At 39.8% G+C, this 23,237-nt stretch overlaps 1 protein-coding gene across 1 annotated transcript; it reads right to left on the bottom strand.

Annotated features, from left to right (window-relative positions):
- Positions 1 to 214: 214 nt before the first annotated feature.
- On the bottom strand, positions 215 to 9,537 carry FBP7 (F-box protein 7). Its single transcript, XM_088950203.1, has 11 exons — positions 9,069 to 9,537; positions 8,605 to 8,691; positions 8,276 to 8,388; positions 7,114 to 7,230; positions 6,933 to 7,029; positions 5,703 to 5,839; positions 3,960 to 4,013; positions 3,757 to 3,858; positions 3,584 to 3,642; positions 2,128 to 2,338; positions 215 to 563 (listed from the first exon to the last, which is right to left on the bottom strand). Exons 1-11 carry the CDS (start codon positions 9,232 to 9,234, stop codon positions 504 to 506), a joined length of 1,203 nt encoding a protein of 400 aa, XP_088806329.1. The 5' UTR covers positions 9,235 to 9,537; the 3' UTR covers positions 215 to 503.
- Between the last annotated feature and the right edge of the window lie 13,700 nt (positions 9,538 to 23,237).

Below are 23,237 nucleotides of genomic sequence, written 5' to 3'. Positions count from 1 at the left end.
TTCCAAATCCTAATACTGTTAACTTTGGGATTGACAACATCTAAATCTCGATTACCAGAACGAAAAAAAAAAAAGAAAAGCCTTACGGTGCCACGGTAGGGCAGTGTAGAAACCCATATTTAGCAAATTGAAAGTTGAAACTAGAGACGGGAGAAATCCAACAAAATTGGTCAAGTTCCCTCAAAGTTGCTTTTGGCGTCCCCTACTTCAAAGATTTTTAAGTCATGATGAAATGGACTAAAGATCACACTATTAACACATAACGTCTATCTGATACAGAAAGACAGTCCAAATTACATTGGGATGAAGGCAAGGACAGACACCAGAACAAGAAAGAAAAATAAAAGACCATTGAAATACCTTTGCATGTTTTGACGCTTTGTTCTTACTTCTTATTAAAACACAAACTTTTCACACCATAAAGAATATCAGAATATGCATATCTTAAAAACCTTTCTGAATAATACATATTTACAAGGTGGAAGTTCTCACGCATTCAAGCATCATCCTGGCACGAAATAATCCATCTTGTCCACAGGGAGATTCAGAACTGATGTTTCAACCTGTACCATACAAGATCAGAGTGTGTCATTTCATGGTGAAATTTTATACTATAAGAATTAATGGCCTTTGAGAAAGAAGTCAAAATTCTTACTCCCTTGCAACTTATCCCAGAAGAAAGATTTCTCCATCGAACAGAAATGTGTTCAATAAAGGAATTATATGACAATTTTGCATGCAGGTAAATAGCAAGTACTGATATGGGTTTCTAAGTTACTTATGAAAGGAGATAAGCAGATTTAATTCGGAGTTCTCAAAATATTGCAGTTTCTAAGTTACTTATGAAAGGAGATAAGCAGATTTAATTCAGAGTTCTCAAAATATTGCAATGTGATGACCAAGGGAAGCCAACTCTTAGGTGATGATGATGACCAAGGAAAAAAGTAATTATCTTAGTAACGTGTGGTAACTAGGGGTGCAACATGGGAGGGCTTGAGTTGAGCTTTTGCCAAATTTTGAATAGGCCCAGCCTGAAGCATGTAAAATGTAAACTCGGGCCCAGCCAAGTTGCACCTCTAGTGGTAACATTACAGCTAAGCATACTATGTTTTAGGGGGCGTTTGTTTTTTGGATTTTGAGAGGGGGGAAGTTGGTCAATGGGATTCACGAACCCATTGACCAAGAAGCCTATGTTCTTATTTTAGATTTATGTGGGGACCAGGGAAAATTTATTTTCCTGGGTATCACTTACCCATCTTCCAGGTGGGTAAATAACTTTCCCACCTGGGGGAAAGTTGCCAACACTTGGACGGGACAAAAATGCCCCTTTTAATAATGGATTTTTATGGCTAAAGTGGTCATTGGTTTATTTCCTTATTGTATAATGGATTTTCCAATCAACAAGTTTCTTTATAGCAATCATAGTTTCTGAGATTTAGAAAGCATGCTGTTGTGGTGTTTGTGGAAGAACAGAAATTGTAAAACATTTGAGAACAAGAGTTATCCACCAGATCTAGTGCTTGACAGAGCTAGAGCTTTTAGTACTGAATTCTTGCAGCCAAACTGCAGGTTAGAGAACCCTTCAAACAGTCAAGACAAGTTATTTCTTATTAGATGGAAGCTGCCCGACTGTGGAGAAATCAAAATAAATTTCAATTTCTCAAGGAGAGAGGATGATCATTGTGAGAGATGAGTTCAGAAAGCTTCACTTTGTCATCAGCAAGGAAATAGGGGAAGCATGGGCTGCTCTCAAAGCTCATAGGATAGCAGGCTTAGCAACAAAATATTTTGGCATAATAGGATCAGCATTGAAGGGGATTCTAGCATAGTTATCGGTGGGCTGAAGAGAAGAATGGATCCTTCATGGAATATTAAAGCTCTCCTTGAAGAATGTCATAAAGTGTGCCAGGTCTATGGTCTAATAGTCACATACAGTCATGTACATACATTTTGAGAGAGGTGAATTATGCAGAGGACTGGTTAGCAAATTATGAGCATGTTAGTCAAATTTGCTCTTTGGTTTTTAGATGTAATAGTCTTGCTTATATCTGTTTCAGTAATGCACAGGGTCATTGTACCCCGTGGCTTGTAATTTCTTCCAAAATATCAAAAGAAAAAAAGGAGTACCTCTTCAAATGGAACAAAGACAAATGGCGCAAGTCCCCTCCTGTGTGAAATTGCAGGTACATCAGGGTTGTGGGTCTCATCATCTTGCCACCCTTCAACCACACCAAGCATGTCATCATCATGGTTGTTAAGTTCATTATCATTAACACCACTTGTAACAAGGGAAAGAAGATCCATGCGATTGTTTGCTCCTGCTGTTGTTCCTCTCAACCTATTAAACAGGATAGTCAAACTTACTACCAATGAGAATATGAAGTACCTTCTACAATTTAAGACAGTTTTCATTTTTGGGTGAATCAGTAGAGCAACAACATATTTCCAACTTCAGAACCAAAGGATACAAATTTATTTATTACATGATGTTAAGGGCCCGCGAATAGGATCTTGTCACAGGTTGGTTAATGGGGAAAACTTCTTGTTTTCCCTTGTTTCTCCCTTTTCTCGAGGAACCTATCTTTAGCGCCTTAATAGTGATTTGTTAAAGAGATCACCAACTCTCCCCTGCTCTTTCTTGACTGAAAATATCGATAATTTTATTGAATATCATCTGCTCCTTTAAATAGGAAATTACAAGAAGGTAAAGTCGTTCTTTAGGAAAACTTCCTAAGAAACATTTATCTTTAAATAATAATGCTACTGCCTAATTAATAGGAACACTGAATTTAGCTAAGAGATAAGATAGGAACACTGAATTTAGCTAAGAGATAAGATAGGAATAGAACTGTTCATGGGCCGGGCCGGGCCGGGCTTGGGTCGGGCTTTTACTGTGTATTAACAAATTTTTTTAAGGCCCGAGCCCGAGCCCGAGCCCAGCTTGACCATCGGGCCTACAACTTGGGCCCGAGCCCAGCCCTCATAAAAAGCCCAAAGCTCGAGCCTAGGCCCGAACCCGAAATTTAGCCTATACTACTATTATTATTAATGTTGAAGCAGCTGAATAGAGAGAGAGAGAGATTGAAATTATAAAGAAAATAATAAAATATATATATATATATTAAATTATAAATATATATTTTAATAAATATTATATTATTAATATATTTTATATAATATATAAAATACATATTATATATTTTATAAAATATATAATACTGAGTCGGGCCGGGCCGGGCCGGGCTCGAGCCGGGCTTTTTTGACGAATCCCGAGCCTGGCCCGAAACACAGTCGGGCTTACTGTGTTAAGCCCGAGGTCAGGCCCACGGGCCTAATCATATGACCAAGCCCAGCCGGGGTGGGGGCCGGGCCGTCGGGCTACCCGGCCCATGAATAGGTCTAGATAGGAACACTGAATCTAGCTAAGAGATAAGATAGGAACACTGAATTTAACGCCCATTACTGTTGTTGTTTGCGGCTGTATTTCTTTCAAATAAAAGCATCCACAACACATGATATCTATAACGATCCAGCTAACCTGACTAATATACAATGGAAATAATTCAAACAAACAATGACAGACCTTAAGCGGATTCTCAAAACAGTAGGTCTCAAGCCTGGGTATAATAGAGCAGCTTCAACCTGCAAATGAAGAACAGAAATAAACATCAGATAACCATATAATGAATATCAGAGAAACAAAAAGCGATATGTGCATTTAATTTCTATAAGACTCAGCAATGTAAATAATTGTACCTTATCATCAGACAATGTGTAGTGGCCGCTATAAACACAGTCAGCTTTAGATGCACGAAAGTTCATGCACTTTGCCACATCTTTCACTTTTTGGGAAGAATTCTGACCAAACAGATTAATAGCATAGTAAAACAGATTCAGATGCAGAAAGAGAAGATCTTCCAAGAAATTTAAAAATGCAAATCTAGTTACAAGAAAATAACCTTGTAAAGGAACTTCCCAGATGGGAAAAACCTCATGTAGCGGAAATAGCACACCTACAAAAGCACAAAGAAATAAAAATATGAGAATACCGATGAAACAGAAAAATCCCCCCTTTCCTTATAAATAGATTTGTCATAACCAATGCTCAGAGAACCAGACCAGGCATTGAACTAGAAAAGGGAGAGGGCCACATGTCAAAGGTTCAACCATGGTCAAACTGAGGGTCGAACCATGATGATGTAATAAATAAAAAATAATATTAATTAATAGATAAATATGAAAAATTAACATATAAATATATTAAAAATAAGAAAATGTTGAACATTTTAAAAAGCATTCTTCAATCTTCAACATATAAACTGTTAGAGAATAAAACCTATTTAGAGACCAGACTTAACAATTTACGCTTTTAGGCTTTAATGTTTCCTTGACAGAAACAATGTTGAACATACATTTAATTTATAAATCCATATTCATAAAAATGTTTAACACTTGAACAAGTATTCTTCAACATAAAAACAATGTTCAACATTGTTTGTCTTATGACTTTATTCAAATTTAAACCTCAACCAGAAATTATAATTTATAAATCCATTTCTTACTATATTTCTCATAAGAAGGGCTTAACAATTCTGAGCTTTCATACCTGCGATCAAATTCACTCCTCACGTTTTCACCAATAGCCAATCAATGCAAACAATAGAGAAGAGTAGAATGTTTTCTCCTCTCAACTCTTTTATTTATTTATTTATTTAATTTTTTTTTTCTGAGAAGAAAGGGATGAGTTGGGCATACTTGCAAATCCAAGAGAGGGACGTCTAGATAGAGAAATCCTCCAAAGCACCAAGAATAGCCAATGGAAAGGAACTAAAACTTCATAAAAATATTGGAATAGGAGAGAGGAGTGAGCTGAAAAAGGGGCTGCAGCCACTGGCTTCCCTAGCTTTTCTTCTTACTGGTTCATACAGATGAACCGAGGAAATTTCTTGAAGTTTTGAGATGAACAGAAGGAGATAAATTGAAGACTTGACAATGGAAAAGTTGCTGGGTCGTGGGTTTCACAATGGAGAAGTCGCTGGGTCTGGATTTGAAGAAGAGAGGAGAAATGGAGAAGGGAGGAAGAAGAGAATGAAAAAGGGCGAAAAACTAGGGATTTAAACTTTTTTACATGTTTAGGGCCTTAGAGGAACAAAACAGGGTGTTTCGCTTCATCTATTTGTGGGTGGTTTTGTATTTTATTGGATTAAAAACTTAAAGAAAAAAGTGAAAAAAAGCTGGTTATGGGAAACTGGGACATGGTTTTCACCAGTTTTTATGGTATGACCTAACTGGTCAGGGAAATGGGTCATGGTTTAACCAGTTCAACCAGATGATCTAGTCTGGTTCTCTAAATATTGCTCATAATTCACTCTATTTACAAATAATGCAACCTATTTTGTTTCTTTTTTATTGCATCTTGATTTCTTTATTTTAACAGAATAACAGATGAAGACACCCTTTTTGAAACTTGGGCTTGAGTTTGAGAAGAGTACAAATACAAATACATATCGTGCAAAACTTGTATATTGTATTTCTAAACCTTGTATTTGCACTCAACATATTTGTATTTGCACTCTTCCCAAACTAAGTGTTGGTTACAATGGCTAAATCCACAATATTAGAAAGCTATGCCTCAAGAAGTGGACCACTTATAATATAATGCTCCACAGATCTTTTGGCGAGTCCCACTCTTAATAGATAACTGATGACATTTTTTCTAAAATTCTCACATTCTGTAACCAATGGATGCTCAATGGAAATATATATTTCTTAACATAGGTTCTCAGTATTTCTGGGGATACTAATATGCTAAGTTGGGTATTCCTACTCACATAAAGTCCTACCATAGAAAAAAGAGAAACTCAGGATCACAGAGATTCCTGACAAACCTTCAAACTGGAATTGGATTACTATGAATAAATTTAGTAAAAAAAAATGACACTCCATGCTTGATCACGACAAATAGTGATAAACATGGTAATATAGGTTTTGGTACCAATGTTATCCAGATATGGAAAGGACACGACTGGTCAAGATGTGCATGTGGAATTCACACTAAAAATAATGCATTCAATATGACACAGCACCCTTCTAATAGGTATCTGGGTATCATAGTTCAGCATGGAATTGATGATAAATCAAGTCAGTAAATAGGTAAGTGAAACAGCATCTTCCAATGTGTACATTATTACATGTAGGATGGAATGACTTGTTACAGAAAACACCTATGGAAGGTTCAATGCCCTGTTGCAGATGACAGAAACAGAAAACCTCTTGAAAGGAAATAAATAAAAAAAATCGAGGTTAAACAAGCTACCAATAGTAGAATTTACTTCTTAAGACATAAAATCTTGGTAAATGGAGAAAACTTTTGGGCCAGAACCTTTCTGTTACCCAAGGTTTTTTAAAGAGGGGCAGAAAACCGTATTTTTTTTTTTTAATAACCTGATCACATGTAAAGCTTTCTCTTTTATGCCATAACATGAAAGGTCCACTTGCAGGAAAGCTTGCAGAGAAAATGGTAAGCAATTAAAATTACCTAATAAAGCATACTAAAAACCTTTACAAATCTGTAAATGTAAATAACTAAATAATTGTTTAATTGGACTCAACACTTAAAAAAAAAAAAAAAGAAACTCAAAAGTTCTCATGGAAAGACTAACCAATTTGTTTTCTGTTATTTGGACCATTCTATAGATCTGGGAGATCCAACCAACATCAGATATTTAATTTAATGGCGTATTCCTGATATACACTCCAGTGTCTATGTGGCACTTTTTCATATTTCAAGTATCACAGTGATGCAACTGCCTACCAAAATGGGGAGTGAAACTGGAACCATAAATCTATTAATAATTTGGTTTTAATAAACTTAGAGATTGAGAAAAAGAATAAAGTTAAGGGAAAAAGGTTTATCCATAACAAGAAGTTACCATCAGTACGAACCCTTGGCCTTAAAAGCCACATTTTCCTCCAAGAACCATCATATTTAGACTGCAAAATCTTGTAATTTTCTGCTGGTCCAGAAAGCTTCAGAGAAAGAGGTCCTATGTTTAGCTTGGATGACGTTTATACTTGGTTCAAATGATAAAAATGTGAAAGCAGATTATGTACCTGCCAAGCCTTTAGACATGCACTGCGCCAAAACAGAGGATTTCGAATTGTATATCTCCATTTCCGACAAATGCATGCTGCCCTGCCTAAGCTGTAAGGAGTCATTCTTGCAAAGACCTATACATGAAAATTCATAAACAGAAAAGTTTTTGAGAACTTCACTTTTATTTATTTATTTATTCTTTGATAATTGCTTTAGAGGCTTCACCAATATGTATTTGTTTTTCTTTTGGAAAACAACTACCACACCAGCAAAAACAATGTGATTATACTGATGTGGCAGTTGTTTTTGGTTTGAAAAGAAAAATCAGACATATGGGCAAACACCCCTCAAGAGTTTAAACCAAAGAACAACAGAACAAGGCTTTAAAGTTCTAAATTACCAGAAGTCTGGTTTTCCTATTCCAAGAGTGTCCAGCAAGAGATCCATAAAATGTAATAAATGATTAATTCGGGCAAAATGGAAAACTAAAAAGGGAAGTGGGAAAATAAAGAGCAAAATAGGGAAGATGGAAAAGGAACATAATTTGTTTTTTGAATAATATAGAAGATAATAAATTGAGCTTCCTTATTTCTTCAGCAAGAAAGTTCACGGGTTCTCAGAAAAATTGAGCCAGTTTCAATTCCAAGCCAAGTTGAAAACCAAGTTTTTCTTGTTTGATTTTAAGGTGAACCCTTGATAAGGTACCACCATTTCTTGTTTTATATTTTGGAGATAGAATTCAAAAGCCTGTAAAAGGTATTGAACAACTTTTGCAAGAATAGTGAAAGTGGAAGTAGGATAACACCCATGGTCTATGCTCAAGCATGATTATCTAAAAACTATAAGTCAAATATGTCAAGAAAAGACAGAAATAAAATGAGATACAGTCAGTATAGCATCCAAAAGAAATAATGTGGAATTGGTAGCAGTAAAAGAGTTTCAAACAAGTATATACTCACAATTCTAAATTTCAAGTTGGCTCAAATTCAGACCATTGAGATGCAACTAATAACTGAAATGCAAGAAAAACACTTCTCAAAGAATAAGGCCTCTACTGTGGGGAAAGCATTTTTTAACAAGTCTTGACAACTTTCAAATGCTCAAAAACGTATACATTCAATACCATAGACCATAGAGATATTATGGCATCAATGTCTTAAACTTCCTGAAATACATTACCTCAAAGAGTAGTTCATCAGGCAAGCAACGATGAATAAGTGCTGGATCAACGAAAGGTTTACTACTCGTACTTCCGAAAGGAGCAACAGGTCTAACTCTCTTCCCATAAAGATCTAGAGCACAAGAGAAAAACATAAAAAAGTAATCACACATTTGATCTTTGTAGGTTTTGAAATCCACAAATACACCATTAATGAGATAAACAATCATTTTAAAGTCTCAGTCGTCATGCAGCTATCATGAAGCAGAAAAAAAAAAATCACAAACAGAGCAGGAAATAGGATTGAAATGGAAAAGGAAATGAATACTGTGGCATTAAGAAGGCATACCAAGCCAGGGCCTTTGTGTCACTAGGAACTGCACAGTTCTCAAACGAGAAGCCAATTCGACTTCTGCAGGAATTGACAAGGCACACTCTGCAAAAGGTTATAAACATTTAAGAGATAAACAACATGACTTACAAAATGATGAAGCCACACAACACCACTATCACCGAAACACAATTGATTCTCCATTTTAATACATGCCAATTTTCCTTATTTTCCGAAATCCCACATCAAATTGAACATAATTTCGATAATAAATCTTTGCCCAGATAAGGAAAAATGGAGAAATTGAATCCGCTCGCTGAAATAAGAGATGGGTATCAAGTAAAATTTAGGATTTTTCGCTGTTTCTCTGTATCTTCGATTGAAAAATTAAGCCTTGTCTTATGAAAGTATGCAAATTTCTAGCTTGGGTTCATCAAATTCCATGGAAACAAAATGAAATTTTGGAATTCCAGGAACATTACCTGATGTCATGATTTCATGACAAGAGAAGATCGAGGATGTTTCTTGTTCTGGGGAGAATTCTAGGTCGAAGCCCTGGTCTCCAAAGAATTTCGAGTGTGTGAAAGGAGGAAGAATACAAATGGAACGAAAATATATAAACCTGTCGTACACCGCTTCCGCAATCATAGCCCATCAAAATATAGGCCCTTACTATAATCGCAGCCGCCGAATTTGCGGAAGCCAGACGAAAAATGTTTGATTTGAATATTCCGTGTTTACCAGACGTCCAATTAGAATCATATATTCTCAATCAGAACAAAATAACCGTAAACCTTAAACCAGATGCGCCGTGAGTATCAGAAGCTGTAAAACCACTAATAACGCCCCACGTCGGTCCACGTGAGGTGAGTGATTGAGTGGTTGAGAGATACGCCCCATATTAGTCGTGCACGTGAAGTGAAAAATTGAGTGGTGGATGATATCCTACACGATCTGCTGTTCTCCTCACATGGGGCATTATATACAGCCCGTAACACATCCATCAAATTCAGCTAATCCGATCATTACATAAAATCCGGATTTTAATCACTTAATGATCCTACCCACCTTACAACACTTGCGGTTGTACACTGCGAACATTTCTCATGAATTAAAGCAAACAATTACAATAGATGTTATTCATGTGTGGCTGCAACCTACTATGAGTAGGGTGAATATGTATATCAATATTTCTTTTTAACGAGAAACAGGAGAAATAGTTATCCATTAGAAATACTGACAAATGCACACAAACAAACTAAGGCTCCATTTGGTTTGTAGGAACAAGGGTCTACAATTGGAATCCGATCCCCTAACACAGCCATCAAATTCAGCTAATCCAATCATCACATAAAATCCGGACTTTAATCACATAATGATCCTACCCACCTTACAACACTTGCAGTTGTACACCGAACATTTCTCATGAATTAAAACATACAAGTACAAGAGATGTTATTCATGTGTGGCTACAACCTACTATGAGTAGGGTGAATATGTATATCTATCCATATTTTTTTAACGAAAAACAAGAGAAATAGTTATCCATTAGAAATACAGACAAACGCCAACACAAACAAACTAAGGCTCCATTTGGTTTGTAGGAACAAGGGTCTATAATTGGAATCCGATTCCAATTGTTTGGTTGAGCAAAACCAGAATTATATTCCCATTCTTGTTAGAATGGCATTCTCTCATTTGAGGGAATTGATGTAGTCGAAAAGTGCTTAAGTCCCTAGAATAGCTCAGATGTATCATGTAAGGAGGAAAACGAGATCAAAGGGCCTAGGGTGATATCCCGGGCTTGTAGCTTCGACGGTCAAGTCAATATGTCGAGTTGTCTAGAGGGTGGTTGAGAATTCAGTGAGTTATAAAGTATGAATTGAATGCTAACATGCCCCTTATATAGGATTCGAGATACCTGTTAGAGTATGTATGTGTTAGATAGACGTAGGACACCTGTCGTAGCTTGAGACACCCAGAGCTTGCTTTGCCTTGGTGGAGCTCGGGTAGGACACTTAGGACTCTGTCAAGACACCTATTACTCGAGCTCGACCGCATAGTGCTCGGCCCAGACATCTGTAGCTCGACCGCATAGTGCCCAGACATCTCTATCAAGACACCTAGAATCCAGCTCCGACACATGGAGCCTAATCAAGGCTACTTGTTAAGCCACCCGTAGCATGCATTGGCCACTTGGTGCATAGCTATGACATGGTGTGGTGATCTGTCCTCCATGTTTCCAATGTACGAAGTGGGCCCAAAACCGGCTACTCGGTAGGCTTACCTTATGTGTTAATGGTCTTGTTGCATGTTCCGCCAAGTGGTCACTTGATGGACAAGTGTTGAATTGTGGAGCTCTCCTGGAAGGGAGATCATCTTGCTAATAAGGAAGGAGCTCTCCTAGGTGGGAGCTCATCTCAACAGGGATGTCTCCTTGGAGGCCGGTAATGCTTGTACATACGGGCTGAGTTGAGAAGCCGGAGGTGGTCTTATATGTCGCTAAGGTAACTCTTATCCTTTGAGGTGATGACAAGATGATGATCTTCGAGCTGAAGGCAAGGTTGTAAGTTTACCCAAAACATGCCACGTGTTTGGTAGTTCGGAGGTCAGATTTACTTTCATCACTTGCCTCCCAATTCCGAAGTTGAGGTGACTAAACTCAAGTAAAGGAAGTACCTGACTATGTCGCCTATTTGGGTGTTAACTCTTTTGTTACCCCTGCCTCCTTGTTTGGTGACATGTTTGGGGGAGTTCTATGAAGCATTCTAACTAAAATGCATGGACTTGAAATAGTGCTGGTTAACTACTGTCAAACTTCAAAAACATTTTAAACTGATTTAGGACCTCAAGAAGCCAAACGGTTGCAAATCTGAGCCGTTGAGACCGTTCAATCGCAGCCGTTCGACATCAACCCCTTTTGGCTATAAATAGAGTCCCCAAGGGGGACCATTTGAACATTCATCCTCGGAGTGGTCCTGTTGAGGTCGGAGTGCTCATCCACTAAAGTTTGGTTTGCTTCCTGTTCCAATTCGCTCATCTTCGTTCCCAGCTTTTCCCAGGTGAGTCCTCTCTTCCTGAGTTCTTTTTTCTATTTGCTTAGTATTTCAATGTTGAGTTCCACAGCATAAGATTTTGTTGAGATGGAGAGAGTCAAACAAGCGTATAGGGAGGTCATGGAGTTAGCTTCTCAGGCTCATAGGGATTCGAGGAAACTCACCTCGGTTCCTAGTGAAAGCATCTCTATCCCGAACTTGCTTGTCATCAGTCCTATTGAGCTCTTTACTCCTCAGTCTACCTTGGCCAACCTGCAAAGAATCTGACTTCTTTACAGGGTCCCCAACGAGTTCCAATTCAGACTTCCTACTCCCAGTGAGGCCCCTTGGTACCATATTGACAACGAGGTCTGCGTATTCGAGCAACACTTCATTGCGGGGTTAAGGTTCCCCTTACCTCATATAGTCATCGATGTTTTGTGTGTCTTCCTCGTCACTTTGGGGCAGTTCATCCCAAATGCCATCAAAATAATTATCGATGACATCTTGGCTTGTCACACACATGGCATCCCCATCGACATCCATGCTTTCATTACTTTGTGTGTTATCAAGTGATAGCTATAAATATAACCCTAGCAAGTGCACTAGTTATCAAGTAGTATAATAATATCATTTCCACGGGGATTTAACAAAATAAGTATTAGAATCACTATTTTTTCTAATTATTTGGACAATCGAAATTTAGGATTGAGCAAGAACTACTGAAAATAAAAACTAGAAAAAGAAAATAAAAACAAGGGTGATCACTAATCGAATATGCAAATGATGAAATCGCTAGGACTTTTGGTCCACCTAACCAATGTAATGAATATTGATGGGTCCGATTATCCAAGACTAATTGCCATTCCCATAAGCTGAGATTTTTCTAAATTTATTTAATATTCTCTCTCGAGATATACTAAACCTACGCCCATCAAGTAGCCCTTCGATCTCTCGAGTAGAGCTCTCAAGATGGGAGTGCATTAAGTCCAAGAAAACCATTAAATTCAGATGAATCATGTACATATATCTCTATATACCATTCAATTCACACTATGAATTATTCAGTCGATTATGTGAATTCCTCTCTCGATTCATTCACATAACTCGAATCAGTTAAGAGGTGGCTAAGCTCTTAATTGCATTAAGCACAATAATTCATAAACTATATGAAAATCACAATCTTGAATAAATCATAAAGATAAAAAAAATATATATTCATTAATATGATTAGGCTTTCCTCAGCCCTAGCAAGAAACAAATCAGTTCATGATGAAAGAATTAAAGCAAACAAAGGGGAAGAAAGAACTCTTGAATTCGCCCATGGTGCTGAGATCTCCTCTTCTTGCCGCCACCTTCTTCTTGCAGTTTCTTGAATTCTTGAACTTTTCTTGAACTCTTCTTGACTGATTGCTTCTTGCTTCTTGATCCAAATCAGAAATTGAGTGATTCAGTGATGCCTAAAGCTGGTTCACACCCCCCCCCCCACCCCTTTATATAGCTTAAAGGGGAGGGGATGGTCTCCTACTTCCTCTTGAAGTTTATCTTGCAAAAATAGAAAGTCATAGTCTAATCCTACTCTTATCTCTTTATCTAGTGAACTCAATCCCTTTATCCTTCTAAGTTTACATCAAAAATTTAGATCTAGAAGGACTCTTCTCAGTTTCTTGTTCTTGGATTTGTATTAGACCTCCTCTGCGAATTGGGCTGCTATCATGCTTTTCTGCAAGTTGGGCTTCAGCTGCGGATTGGGCCTTCCTATGAATTTGCCGCGACTTCAGGCCCAGATTTAACTTCGTTGAAGGCCGAATCAGTAAAATCTCAAAACACAAAAGTTGTGGATTTTTCTCTTATCTTTCCATTGGATCTTAAATCAGCCCAATCAGAGTTCAGATACGCGAGTTAGGCCCAGATTACTAAAGGCTTCCGAAACTGTAAAAAATCATCCGATTTGCCTTTCTTTGCTCCTGATGCCTTCTTTCATGCCCTGAACCGAAATACAAGAGATATAAGTCCAATTAAGTACTAATTAGGTATGAAAGAAAAAATATTTGGGGATAAAAATGTGATAAATTCTACTCTCATCATCAAGCACGTCCTAGGGATGAGAAGTTTTTCTACTTCACTTTTAAGTCCAGTAAGAAATTCCTTAAAGGTCTTCCTAGCAAGGTTTCAGGTTGGAAGTTGAAATACTTCTTTGTTGTTCATGACAATTGGCACTTCATTAAGCAATGGGTCACAGTTGTCACTGACCCTAAGGGCCAGTTCTTGTCATCGGAGGCATAGAATCAATTACAAGAGCTTGCACGTCTCAGGTTGAAGATAGATGATTACTTGACCGAGGATGCTCTCCTGTAAGCTGGCCTATGCCAAGGATGCTGAGGTAGTTGGAACTTAGTTCATGTCACTTCTCTTGCTTTCTCCTTTCTAAGTTATTTTCAGTGTTAATCCCTTTTTTTAGATCCAGGTTCAGATATGGATCGACTTGTTAGCAGGATGACAGTTCCAAGGAGGTTGAGGCTGAAGAAGAGGAAGACCATGGAGGGTGTCATTTGAAGCCGCTGTTGTTCAACCTTCCACTAGCTCGGCGGAGGTCATTACTTTGGAAGATGAAGTTTTCCTAGCTTCTACAACCGAGGTATAGGCTCAACGGGAGGGAACCCCAGCACACCTTCCTTCTGAAGTGGTTTTGAACATTACCGCTTGGTATCCCTCATCAACTCTAACAATAGAGGGCATCTTTGCTTTGCCCCCCCAGTGCATGCCTATCTGGAACCTGACTGGACAGTTCGTAGTGGCGACTTTGTGAGTGATCACATAGTCGCTTGCAAGCTGAGTAAGGGTGTGGTACTACCGATTCCTTAGGAGGAGATGGAGAACCTACCCTTTGATGTTCTGGAGACTCATCTCTTATCCTCTTTTATGTTGATTCAACTGGGTTGCTTACCTAAACATTTACCTTTTCAGGCCAATGCCATGGCATAGGGGGTTTGTGCCCAACCTCGCAGTCAGTAGGCTCGAGTTGATAGTATGACTCAGATTGAGGAGGGCTACTTGTGCCAGATCAATAACTTGGCAATGGAGAAGGCCCAGGTCAAATCTGACTTCGCTGCTATTAAGGCCGAGTTTGAGTGTGAGGTCTCTAGTCTCTGATATGTTGTTGCTGAGTTGACGCAGAAGCTAGAGGTTTCCAACTCGGAGTGCCAGAAGTCACTCATTGAACTCAATGCCAACATAGAAAGGGAAGAGGCTCTGAAGGCAAAGCTCATAGAGCGTGAGGAGGAATTTAAGGCTGAGCTAGAGGTGGCTGGTGAGAAGGCAATTGCTGCTTTCAAGCTCTTGGGGGAGTTTGATGCTGAGAAGCTTGACTTCGCCATCCCTTTCGTTATAAAGGGTTTTAGACTCTACAAACTCCTCTCATCCACTATACCCGACTGCTCAATCTGTGAGTTGAAAGTAGAACAAGTGCCCAAGGAGCTCATCTTGGCAGCTAATGTGGAGAATGAGCCCGAGGAGGAGGAAAATGGAGACCAACCAACTACTGACAATCCCACGTCTACCACTCCTAGCGACCAGGTCCAGTGATATGCTTTTCTGTCTTCTAGATGTACCCTTGAGTTGTTGAGCTCGGTATAAATTGAAAGAACTTTGTTGTTCTTGCTCTTTCTTCTTTTTTCCTTTTTCTTTTTGTACAGAACTTTTCTAACTAGTAATGAATGTGTATGTTTTCTGCCATATCTATGGTTTCAGCTGAGTTATTGACTTAAGCCATTCACACATGTGTTTAAAACCTCAGTTGAGTTACTAGTCCCTAACTGTTACCCCTTTTCCCAATTTGACTTTCTCGGTTTGCTCGAGTCATCCCTATAGGGAGCCGAGTTAGTAACTCAATGCAAGGTTCAAAGTGTCAACATAGGCCGATATGTCGGTAAGGCGTATCAACTTGTATCTATACTTTTTTTTATGTTTCATTTATTTTTTTTTCAAAACCGGTTCAGAGGGGTCAATTTATGTCCCAGCTACCCTCTGAACCATGGTCTGATCCGATACAACCCTTGTAGGGGCATATTGGGAAGATCCTAGCACAATACGTATCGATAATTTGAACCTTGCCTCAATGCTTTTATGTTTTAATAGTATAACACTGCGTTAAGTTATGAGAATGAGGTTCCCAGCTCGATTTTACTCCGAACTGAGTTGCAACAAATTCGATCACTGAAACCTCATAACTTTATTATAATTCCAAGTTCTTATACATAATAGATTCTCAGGTTCATGGCGTGCTAGGTGCATGGTATAGCTCACCCACTTAGAGTTTATAGCTTATAGGTCATTCAGCCCAATACCTCGACAACTTTGTAGGGGCCTTCCTAATTTGGACTAAGCTTTCCTACTCTTGGCTCAGGTACAATCTCCTTCCTAATGACGAGGTCTCCCACTTTGAAGATCCACTTACAAACTTGGGCATTGTAATATCGATACACTATTGTCCGTATGTGAGCCTGGTCCCTTGTTTCTTCAACTAAGTCCAAGTTGTTCCTGAGCTCATCATCATTGATGTATTCCTCATAAGTTACGGTCTGTAGTGTTAGCACTTCTAGCTTGGCTAGGATTACTACTTTTGTCCTTTACACTAGATTGAAGGGTGTCTCTCTAGTGGTTGTTCAACTTGTAGTTCTATACACCCATAGCACACTTGGGGTGTTCTTCAACCCACCATCCTTTAGCTTGACCCAGTCGGGTCTTTAGTCCTTGTAGTAATGTGTCACTTGTCACCTCAGCCAACCCATTGGTTTGTGGGTGGTTGACTGAGGTAAACCGCTAGTGGATACCCATCTCTCTTCACCAATTCTGGAATCCAACATCATCACTGTTTTCAGTTGTTCGAGATGAGCACCTGTGGTAAGCCAAACCTATAGATAATGTTCTTCCAAACAAAGTTTTGTATGTTACATGATGTGATTATGGTTAGTGACTCGACTTTTACCCATTTGGTGAAATAATCTTTAGTAACTACGAGCTGCTTCCGTTGCCCTGACACCGCTGGAAAGGGTTCCAATAAGTCAATTCCCCACTAGGCAAAGGGCCAAGGACTGACATGATACTGGAGGTCGAAAATGGGTTAGTGAGATACATTAGCATGGCATTAGCAATGATCACATTTCTTCATAAGGCGGAGTGTGTCTGCTTTCATGGTAGGCAGTAATGTCCTTGTTGTAGAGCCTTCTGTGCTAGTGACCTGCCTCTTGTATATGCCCCTTCCTCCATGAATATTTTGGAGCACATGTTTGGCCTTCAGAAGGTCTAATAAGCCTAAGGTAGGGCTAGGTAAATGACTTTCGATATAGCTGGTCCCTGATGATTGTGTACCAAGCTGACCTCCTTTGTATCCTTTTCACCTATAGCCGATTTGAGGGCAAAGCTCCTGTCTGTAGATAGATCAGAATTGAGTCCATCTAGTTCAGTTCGGGTGATATATCCGTAATACTTGGCTATTTCAAATCCTTCACATGCATTGTCCTCTTAGAGTTGACATCTGCTAACCTAGCTAGTCTTGACAGTGCATAAGCCTAGACATTCTATGACCTAGAATTTGGTGGATATGGAACTCCTCAAAATGACAAAGTAACCCTTGTACCTTAGATTGATACTTGGCCATAGCGGGCTCCCCAGCTTGATAGAGTCCTATTAGTTGGTGGACTACGAGTTGAGAGTCGCTATATACCACTAACTTTGTTGCCCCAATTTCTCTAGCCAAGTTTAGCCTGACGATCAAGCCTCATATTTTGCTACATTGTTAGAGGCCTTGAACCCGAAACACAATGCGCATTCCAACTTAACTTCCTCCCTTGGTCTAATCAAAATGATCCCAACACCATTGCCCTTCTAGTTTGATGACCCGTCGACATGCAAAACCTCGTTCGTCAATCGGTCTGAATCAGAAATAGGTGCCGATCTAGTAGGCGATTCTCCCAAGGTAGGTTCTCGTGAGAAAGTGCATTCAACTATGAAGTCAGCAAGAACTTGTGCATTCATCGCATGTTGGGGTTCATATCTCACATTGAATTCACTGAGTTCAACCGACCATTTAACTAATCTCCCTGAGACGTCTGGCTTTGCTAACACTTGTCGTAGTGGTTGGTTAGTGAGGACTACGACTATGTGCACCTGAAAGTAAGGTCAGAGTTTTTCGAGCAGACATGATCAAGACGTAGGCTAGCTTTTCTATGTTTGGCTATCAAGTCTCTGCATCTCGTAGTTCCTTGTTGCAAAGTAGATGGGATGCTGAACTCGATCTACCTCACATACAAGCATAGATCTAATGACTTTGTCACTAGTTAATAAGTATAAGGGCAACACTTCTCCAGGTTATGGTGTCTTCATCAAAGGAAGCGAGTTGAGGTACTGCTTAAGTTCTTCAAAGGCACTTTGACATTCTTGAGTCCATTCAAAATCTTTAAGTTTTTTAATTGCTTTGAAGAACGGTAGACACCAACCTTCGAGCCCAGATATGAACATACTGAGGGCTACCACTCATCCAATTAGTCATTGAACTTCCTTGACACAGCTTGGAGGTCACATGTCTAGTATTGCTTGTACCTTTTCAGGGTTAGCTTTGATGCCATGACGAGTTACCATGAATCCCAAGAATTTTCCCGATGTGACACCAAGGACACACTTATTTGGGTTGAGTTTAAGTTGGTACTTTCTTAACACCCCGAATATTTCCGTTAGGTCATCAATATGATCAAATGCAGCTCAACTTCTAGCTAGCATATCATCCACATACACTTCATTTCTTCCTATTAATTCCTTAAAAATCTTATTTACAAGTCTTTGATATGTTGCCCTAGCATTTTTTAAACCAAAAGGCATTGCTTTATAACAAAATAACATATTTTCTGTTACAAATGTCAAAATTTCTTCATCTTCTGGGTCCATCAAAATCTAATTGTATATGGAAAATTCATCCATAATACTCAGCAATTCATAGCCCAAGGTCACGTCGACTAGGTGGTCAATCCGAGGTAATGGGAAGTAGTCCTTCAGGCAGGCTCTGTCTAGATTGGTGTAGTCTATACAGATACACCACTTCCCATTCGCCTTCTTGACGAGCACCACGTTGTTGACCCAATCCGGGTACTCCACCTCTCTAACGAAGTCGGTGTCCAAACAACTTCCTGACCTCTTCCTCGATCACCTTCAATCGTTCAGGGGAAAACTTCCGTTTCTTCTACACTACAAGTCTAATTTTCAAGTCGACATTAAGCCTATGAGTTATGACCGAAGGGTCAATCCCTGGCATATCAGCTACGGACCAAGCAAAAACATCAAAATTTAAATATAAAAATCTTACCAGTCGATCTCGTTGGTCTGGAGGAAGGAGTGAGCTTAACTATATTGTCCTTTCTAGTTCAGTTGCCAAGATGGACACTACCACTATTTGCTCAATAGGTTGAGCTCGGTTGGCATTTTCTTCTATAGGTCGGTCTAGATCGACTACCTCTATCGCGTGTCACCTTCGACCAACTTCTTCTTTGGTTTCCTCCGCTTCTCTTCCTTGATGGGTTGTTTTCCCTTCAACACCAGCATGTAGCATTGTCGAGGCTCGATTTGGTTTCCTCAGACTGTCCTATGCCATGCTCAGTTGGAAATTTCATTGCTAGATGGAATGTTGATACCACGACGTGGAGGGAGTGAAGTAGAGGTCTCCTTACTATGATGTTGTAGGGAGAGGGTGAACTGACGACTAAAAATTTTATCACTATACTAGCCTGTCTCGATGCGGTCCCCGCTATTACCAGCAGGCATATCTTCCCAATTGGCATGATTGTCTCTCCTAAAAACCCGACCGAAGGCTGATTGATCGGGGTGAGTCTCTTCTTGTCTAGTTTCATCTATTCAAAAGTAGACAAAGATAGCACATAAGCTGAACTTCTGGAATCAACTAAAACTCTTTTTACTAGGTACTTGGCCACTAACAAGTGGACAACCAAGGCATCATCATGTGGGAATCAAACATCCTTGATGTCGTCATCTATAAACATGATTGGTTTGATGGTCTTTGGCTTGTGTGGTTGCATCCAACTACCGGCAATCCACTTGTGGTGACATTAATTATACCTGTGATTCCTTCTGTGAGGTCATCCATAGCTTCTTCTCTTTCTTTCAGCTTCTTCTTCTCAACAAGTCGGTTGTCCTTCAGGTATTGTTTCAAGTAACCTCATGCTATTATCTTGTCTATCTCATTATTCAGGTTGAAGCAGTCCTCAATGTCATGTCCCACTGTCTTGTGGAACTTGTAGTATTTCTTCTGGTTTCTCTTGGTTGGGTTCCCCTTCAACTTCTTGGACCATTTCAGGTACTCTTCCTTTTGTATCTACATCAGTATCTAACCTTGGGGGGCGTTTAGGAGAGTGTACACTTTGAATTTTCAAGGTGGAGATGCAGAGTCCAAAAGCGAGCTGATGTCCCTTCACCCTTTGATCCCTCGGCCTTCTTTCTTCCTTCCCGGTTATCACCATTTCTCTTACGCTTCTCCTTTTGGTCCTTCTTCATCAAGTATACCTCCTCAGTGTTCATGTACTTGGTTGCTCGGTTAAGAAATTCCTTCATGCTATAAATTGGTGTCTTTATTAGTGAAAATCTGAAGTACTTATCTAGGACACCTCGCACTACAGCTTCTAACTCGATGGCAGGGTCAAGGTTGTAGACTTCCAACGTCTCATTTTTGAACCTTTGCACATATTGTCATAGGGTCTCTCCAGGATTTTGTTTGATATGCATCAGCATCACTGCAATCTTTTGGCATCTATGACTCATGGCAAAGTGAGTAATAAACAAATCAAAAAATTATGTCCAAACTTATGGACCGAGGTCATAGCCCAGAATACCATAGTCTGGCTGCCTTTCTAAATGTAGTAGGGAAGGCCATGCACATGCTGGCCTCTGAGGCCTAGTGAAACATCATTAGGGCCTAAAAACTCTCAACATGATCCATTGGATCGGTTGTTCTATCATAAGTATCAAAAGTCGAGGTCTTAAACCTCTTAGGCCGTGGTTCTGAAAGAATTTCTGGAACCAGTGGGAATGCTCTAACTAGATTGGGTATCGTTGCAGTTAACTTACTTACCACCTTTGGGTGAACGGAGTCTAGAATTTTAGAATGCCCTCCTTGTTCACCTCGGTGGCCTTCTGATGTGTACTGCCTCCGCTTCCTTGTGTTCCCAGCGGTCCACGAGTAGTTGGTCCTGGGAGAGTTCGACCTACTCACCTCTTCAGAAGCATGGGAGCACCGACTAGGGTGGTCGAATTGCTGATGATGTTGGTTGTGCCTATCCTGTCTTTCCTCTTCTCTCCCCTTTACTCATTCACCCCGTTGTCGGTCACAGAGTGAAGGTGACCTACCTCTACACTCGGAGCGGCTTTCATTATGTAAAGTTGGGGGTTAGTTGGTGGTGGAGGTGGCTAATGCTGGTTTAATTGTAGGATAGGTTGCACAACCTAGTTCTACTGGCTGATCAACCAATGGTGGTGGTTGTCGGTTTTGCTACGCCATATTTTTTATTGTTGCATCCTTTGTTGCCTATCATATGATTTGTACTATTTCATCTCTGGCCTGGACTCAAAGGGTCATGTCCTTTACAATTTGCACAAATTGTTGAATTCTTCACGAGTAACCCCTTAAGAACCTCTAGGGATGGGCTGCGCTAGGAGTGCCCTTGTTAAGTCTCACCAGGAGAATGGCGAGAGGTCTGAAGGATGTGTCTTGACATCTAAGACATGTCGATAGAGGAAATTTGCTTGGGGAGATGGATTCTAGTCACAGATTCCCACAAAGAGTGCAAACTGATGCCGTCGAATATGAAAGGATGAGAGATCCATCGCATGGATGCCCAAAGATTGCGGAATAAGGGGCGAATTTCAAAAATTTTTCCTCTCCCTTCAACTGGGAATCACATTCCCTATTTAGAAAATCATATTTTCAATGATAAATCTTGAACCTTAAATTAAACCAGATCTGAACCAAAAGGAATGGGAGGGAATAATACCTGATACAGAGAAGTAATATCTCCCAACAAAGGTGTTCACGCCCAAGGAAGAATCCCAAGACTGCTCCCACTGAAAATGGCGCAGTGCAGGATGGAGCAGAATCAACAGTGTTCTTCCCCAAGAACTCTGTCCTTCGCAAGAAACAGTAGGATGGAATGTGAGCACAGCTTCCTTTTCAATCCTTTCTCAAAGAACTGATGTCAAGATCCAATCTTGACTTCTCCCACAGCTGGAGATCGAACTAGTAAACAGGGCGGCAAGAATAGGGAGGCAGCAAGAGAGTATTCGCAGGGTGCAGAATTCTCTCTTCTTGATTTCAGCACTAAAGAGGATCTGATGTGTTTTTTTCTTGGTCTCTCTCAAGGCTGCCGCCCCCTCCTTCTTTTTGTTAACTTAAAAGATCAGCTCCTAATCCCATTAGGAGGTGCTTATCCAAATCATATTTGGATCAGCATTCTCTTCTAGTGATAAGGATAAACCCTTATCTTATCTGCAGATTAGATTATCTTTATCCTAATCCCATTAGGAGGTTTCAAGATCTGAATCACATTCAGATCTGGACTCTCTGAGTGGATAGGATTAATCCTATTATCCGCTTCGATCTATCTCTATAGAGTCGAAGACCTAGTATATAGGAGGCTTCTCCAAGATCTTTCATGGAGAATTGTTGTGAAAGCCATACTTTCATCGTAGTTAACATTCCTACATCATTCCCAATGAGTAGAATGTCATCTACATACAGAACCAAGAAAGTAACCTTATCTCCACTGTACTTCCTGTAAACACAGGGTTCATCCGGATTCTGCTCAAAGTCAAATGATTTGACAGCAGAGTCAAAACGGATGTTCCAACTTCTAGAAGCTTGCTTAAGCCCATAAATGGATCTATTAAGTTTACATACCATGTTTTCCTGACCTGCAGCAATGAAGCCTTGCGGCTGCTGCATATAGATATCTTTAGTAAGATCTCCATTCAGGAATGCAGTTTTGACATCCATCTGCCAAATCTCATAATCATGGTATGCTGCTACAGCTAGCAGGATCCTAATGGATTTAAGAATGGCCACAGGCGAAAAGGTTTCCTCATAATCGATGCCCTCTTTCTAAGTGTACCCTTTCGTCACCAGACGAGCCTTGAAGGTCTCAACCTTACCATCGGGGCCCTTCTTCCTCTTGTAAATCCATTTGCAACCGATTGCTTTTACCTCGGAGGGCGGATCTACTAGAGTCCAGACTCCATTGGTCTCCATTGAGTCCATCTCTACTCTCATGGCCTCCACCCACTTCTGGGAATCTATGTCCAACATAGCTTCCGTGTAAGTCACGGGATCCTCCTCACTAGTCAAGGTTTCCACCAGGTAACTATCCTGGTCATAACCATAATGGACTGGTGGCCTGGATACCCGAGTGGATCTTCTAGGTTGGTCACTACCTGGAACTTGTGGGACATCTCCCACTGCTCCTGAGCTCTCCTCATCAAGAACAACTTCCTGACGATGGGTGTCCAGGATATAGTCAGTTTCCAAGAATTGCGCATTACGACTGCAGAACACTTTCTGCTCAC

Source organism: Nelumbo lutea, chromosome 1, assembly GCF_056320005.1.
Source record: "Nelumbo lutea isolate HS-2025 chromosome 1, American lotus-T2T, whole genome shotgun sequence".
Classification (NCBI taxonomy): domain Eukaryota; kingdom Viridiplantae; phylum Streptophyta; class Magnoliopsida; order Proteales; family Nelumbonaceae; genus Nelumbo; species Nelumbo lutea.
The sequence above is the reverse complement of the archived record's forward strand: the minus strand, read 5'-3'. Positions and strand labels throughout refer to the sequence as shown.

Coding starts and splice junctions, on each gene's coding strand:
- FBP7 (XM_088950203.1), bottom strand. CDS start 9,234: ATGATTGCGGAAGCGGTGTACGACAGGTTTATATATTTTCGTTCCATT. Junction 8,389..8,604: donor GACACAAAGGCCCTGGCTTG/GTATGCCTTCTT, acceptor CTTGTGCTCTAG/ATCTTTATGGGAAGAGAGTT. Junction 7,231..8,275: donor CTGATGAACTACTCTTTGAG/GTAATGTATTTC, acceptor TTTCATGTATAG/GTCTTTGCAAGAATGACTCC.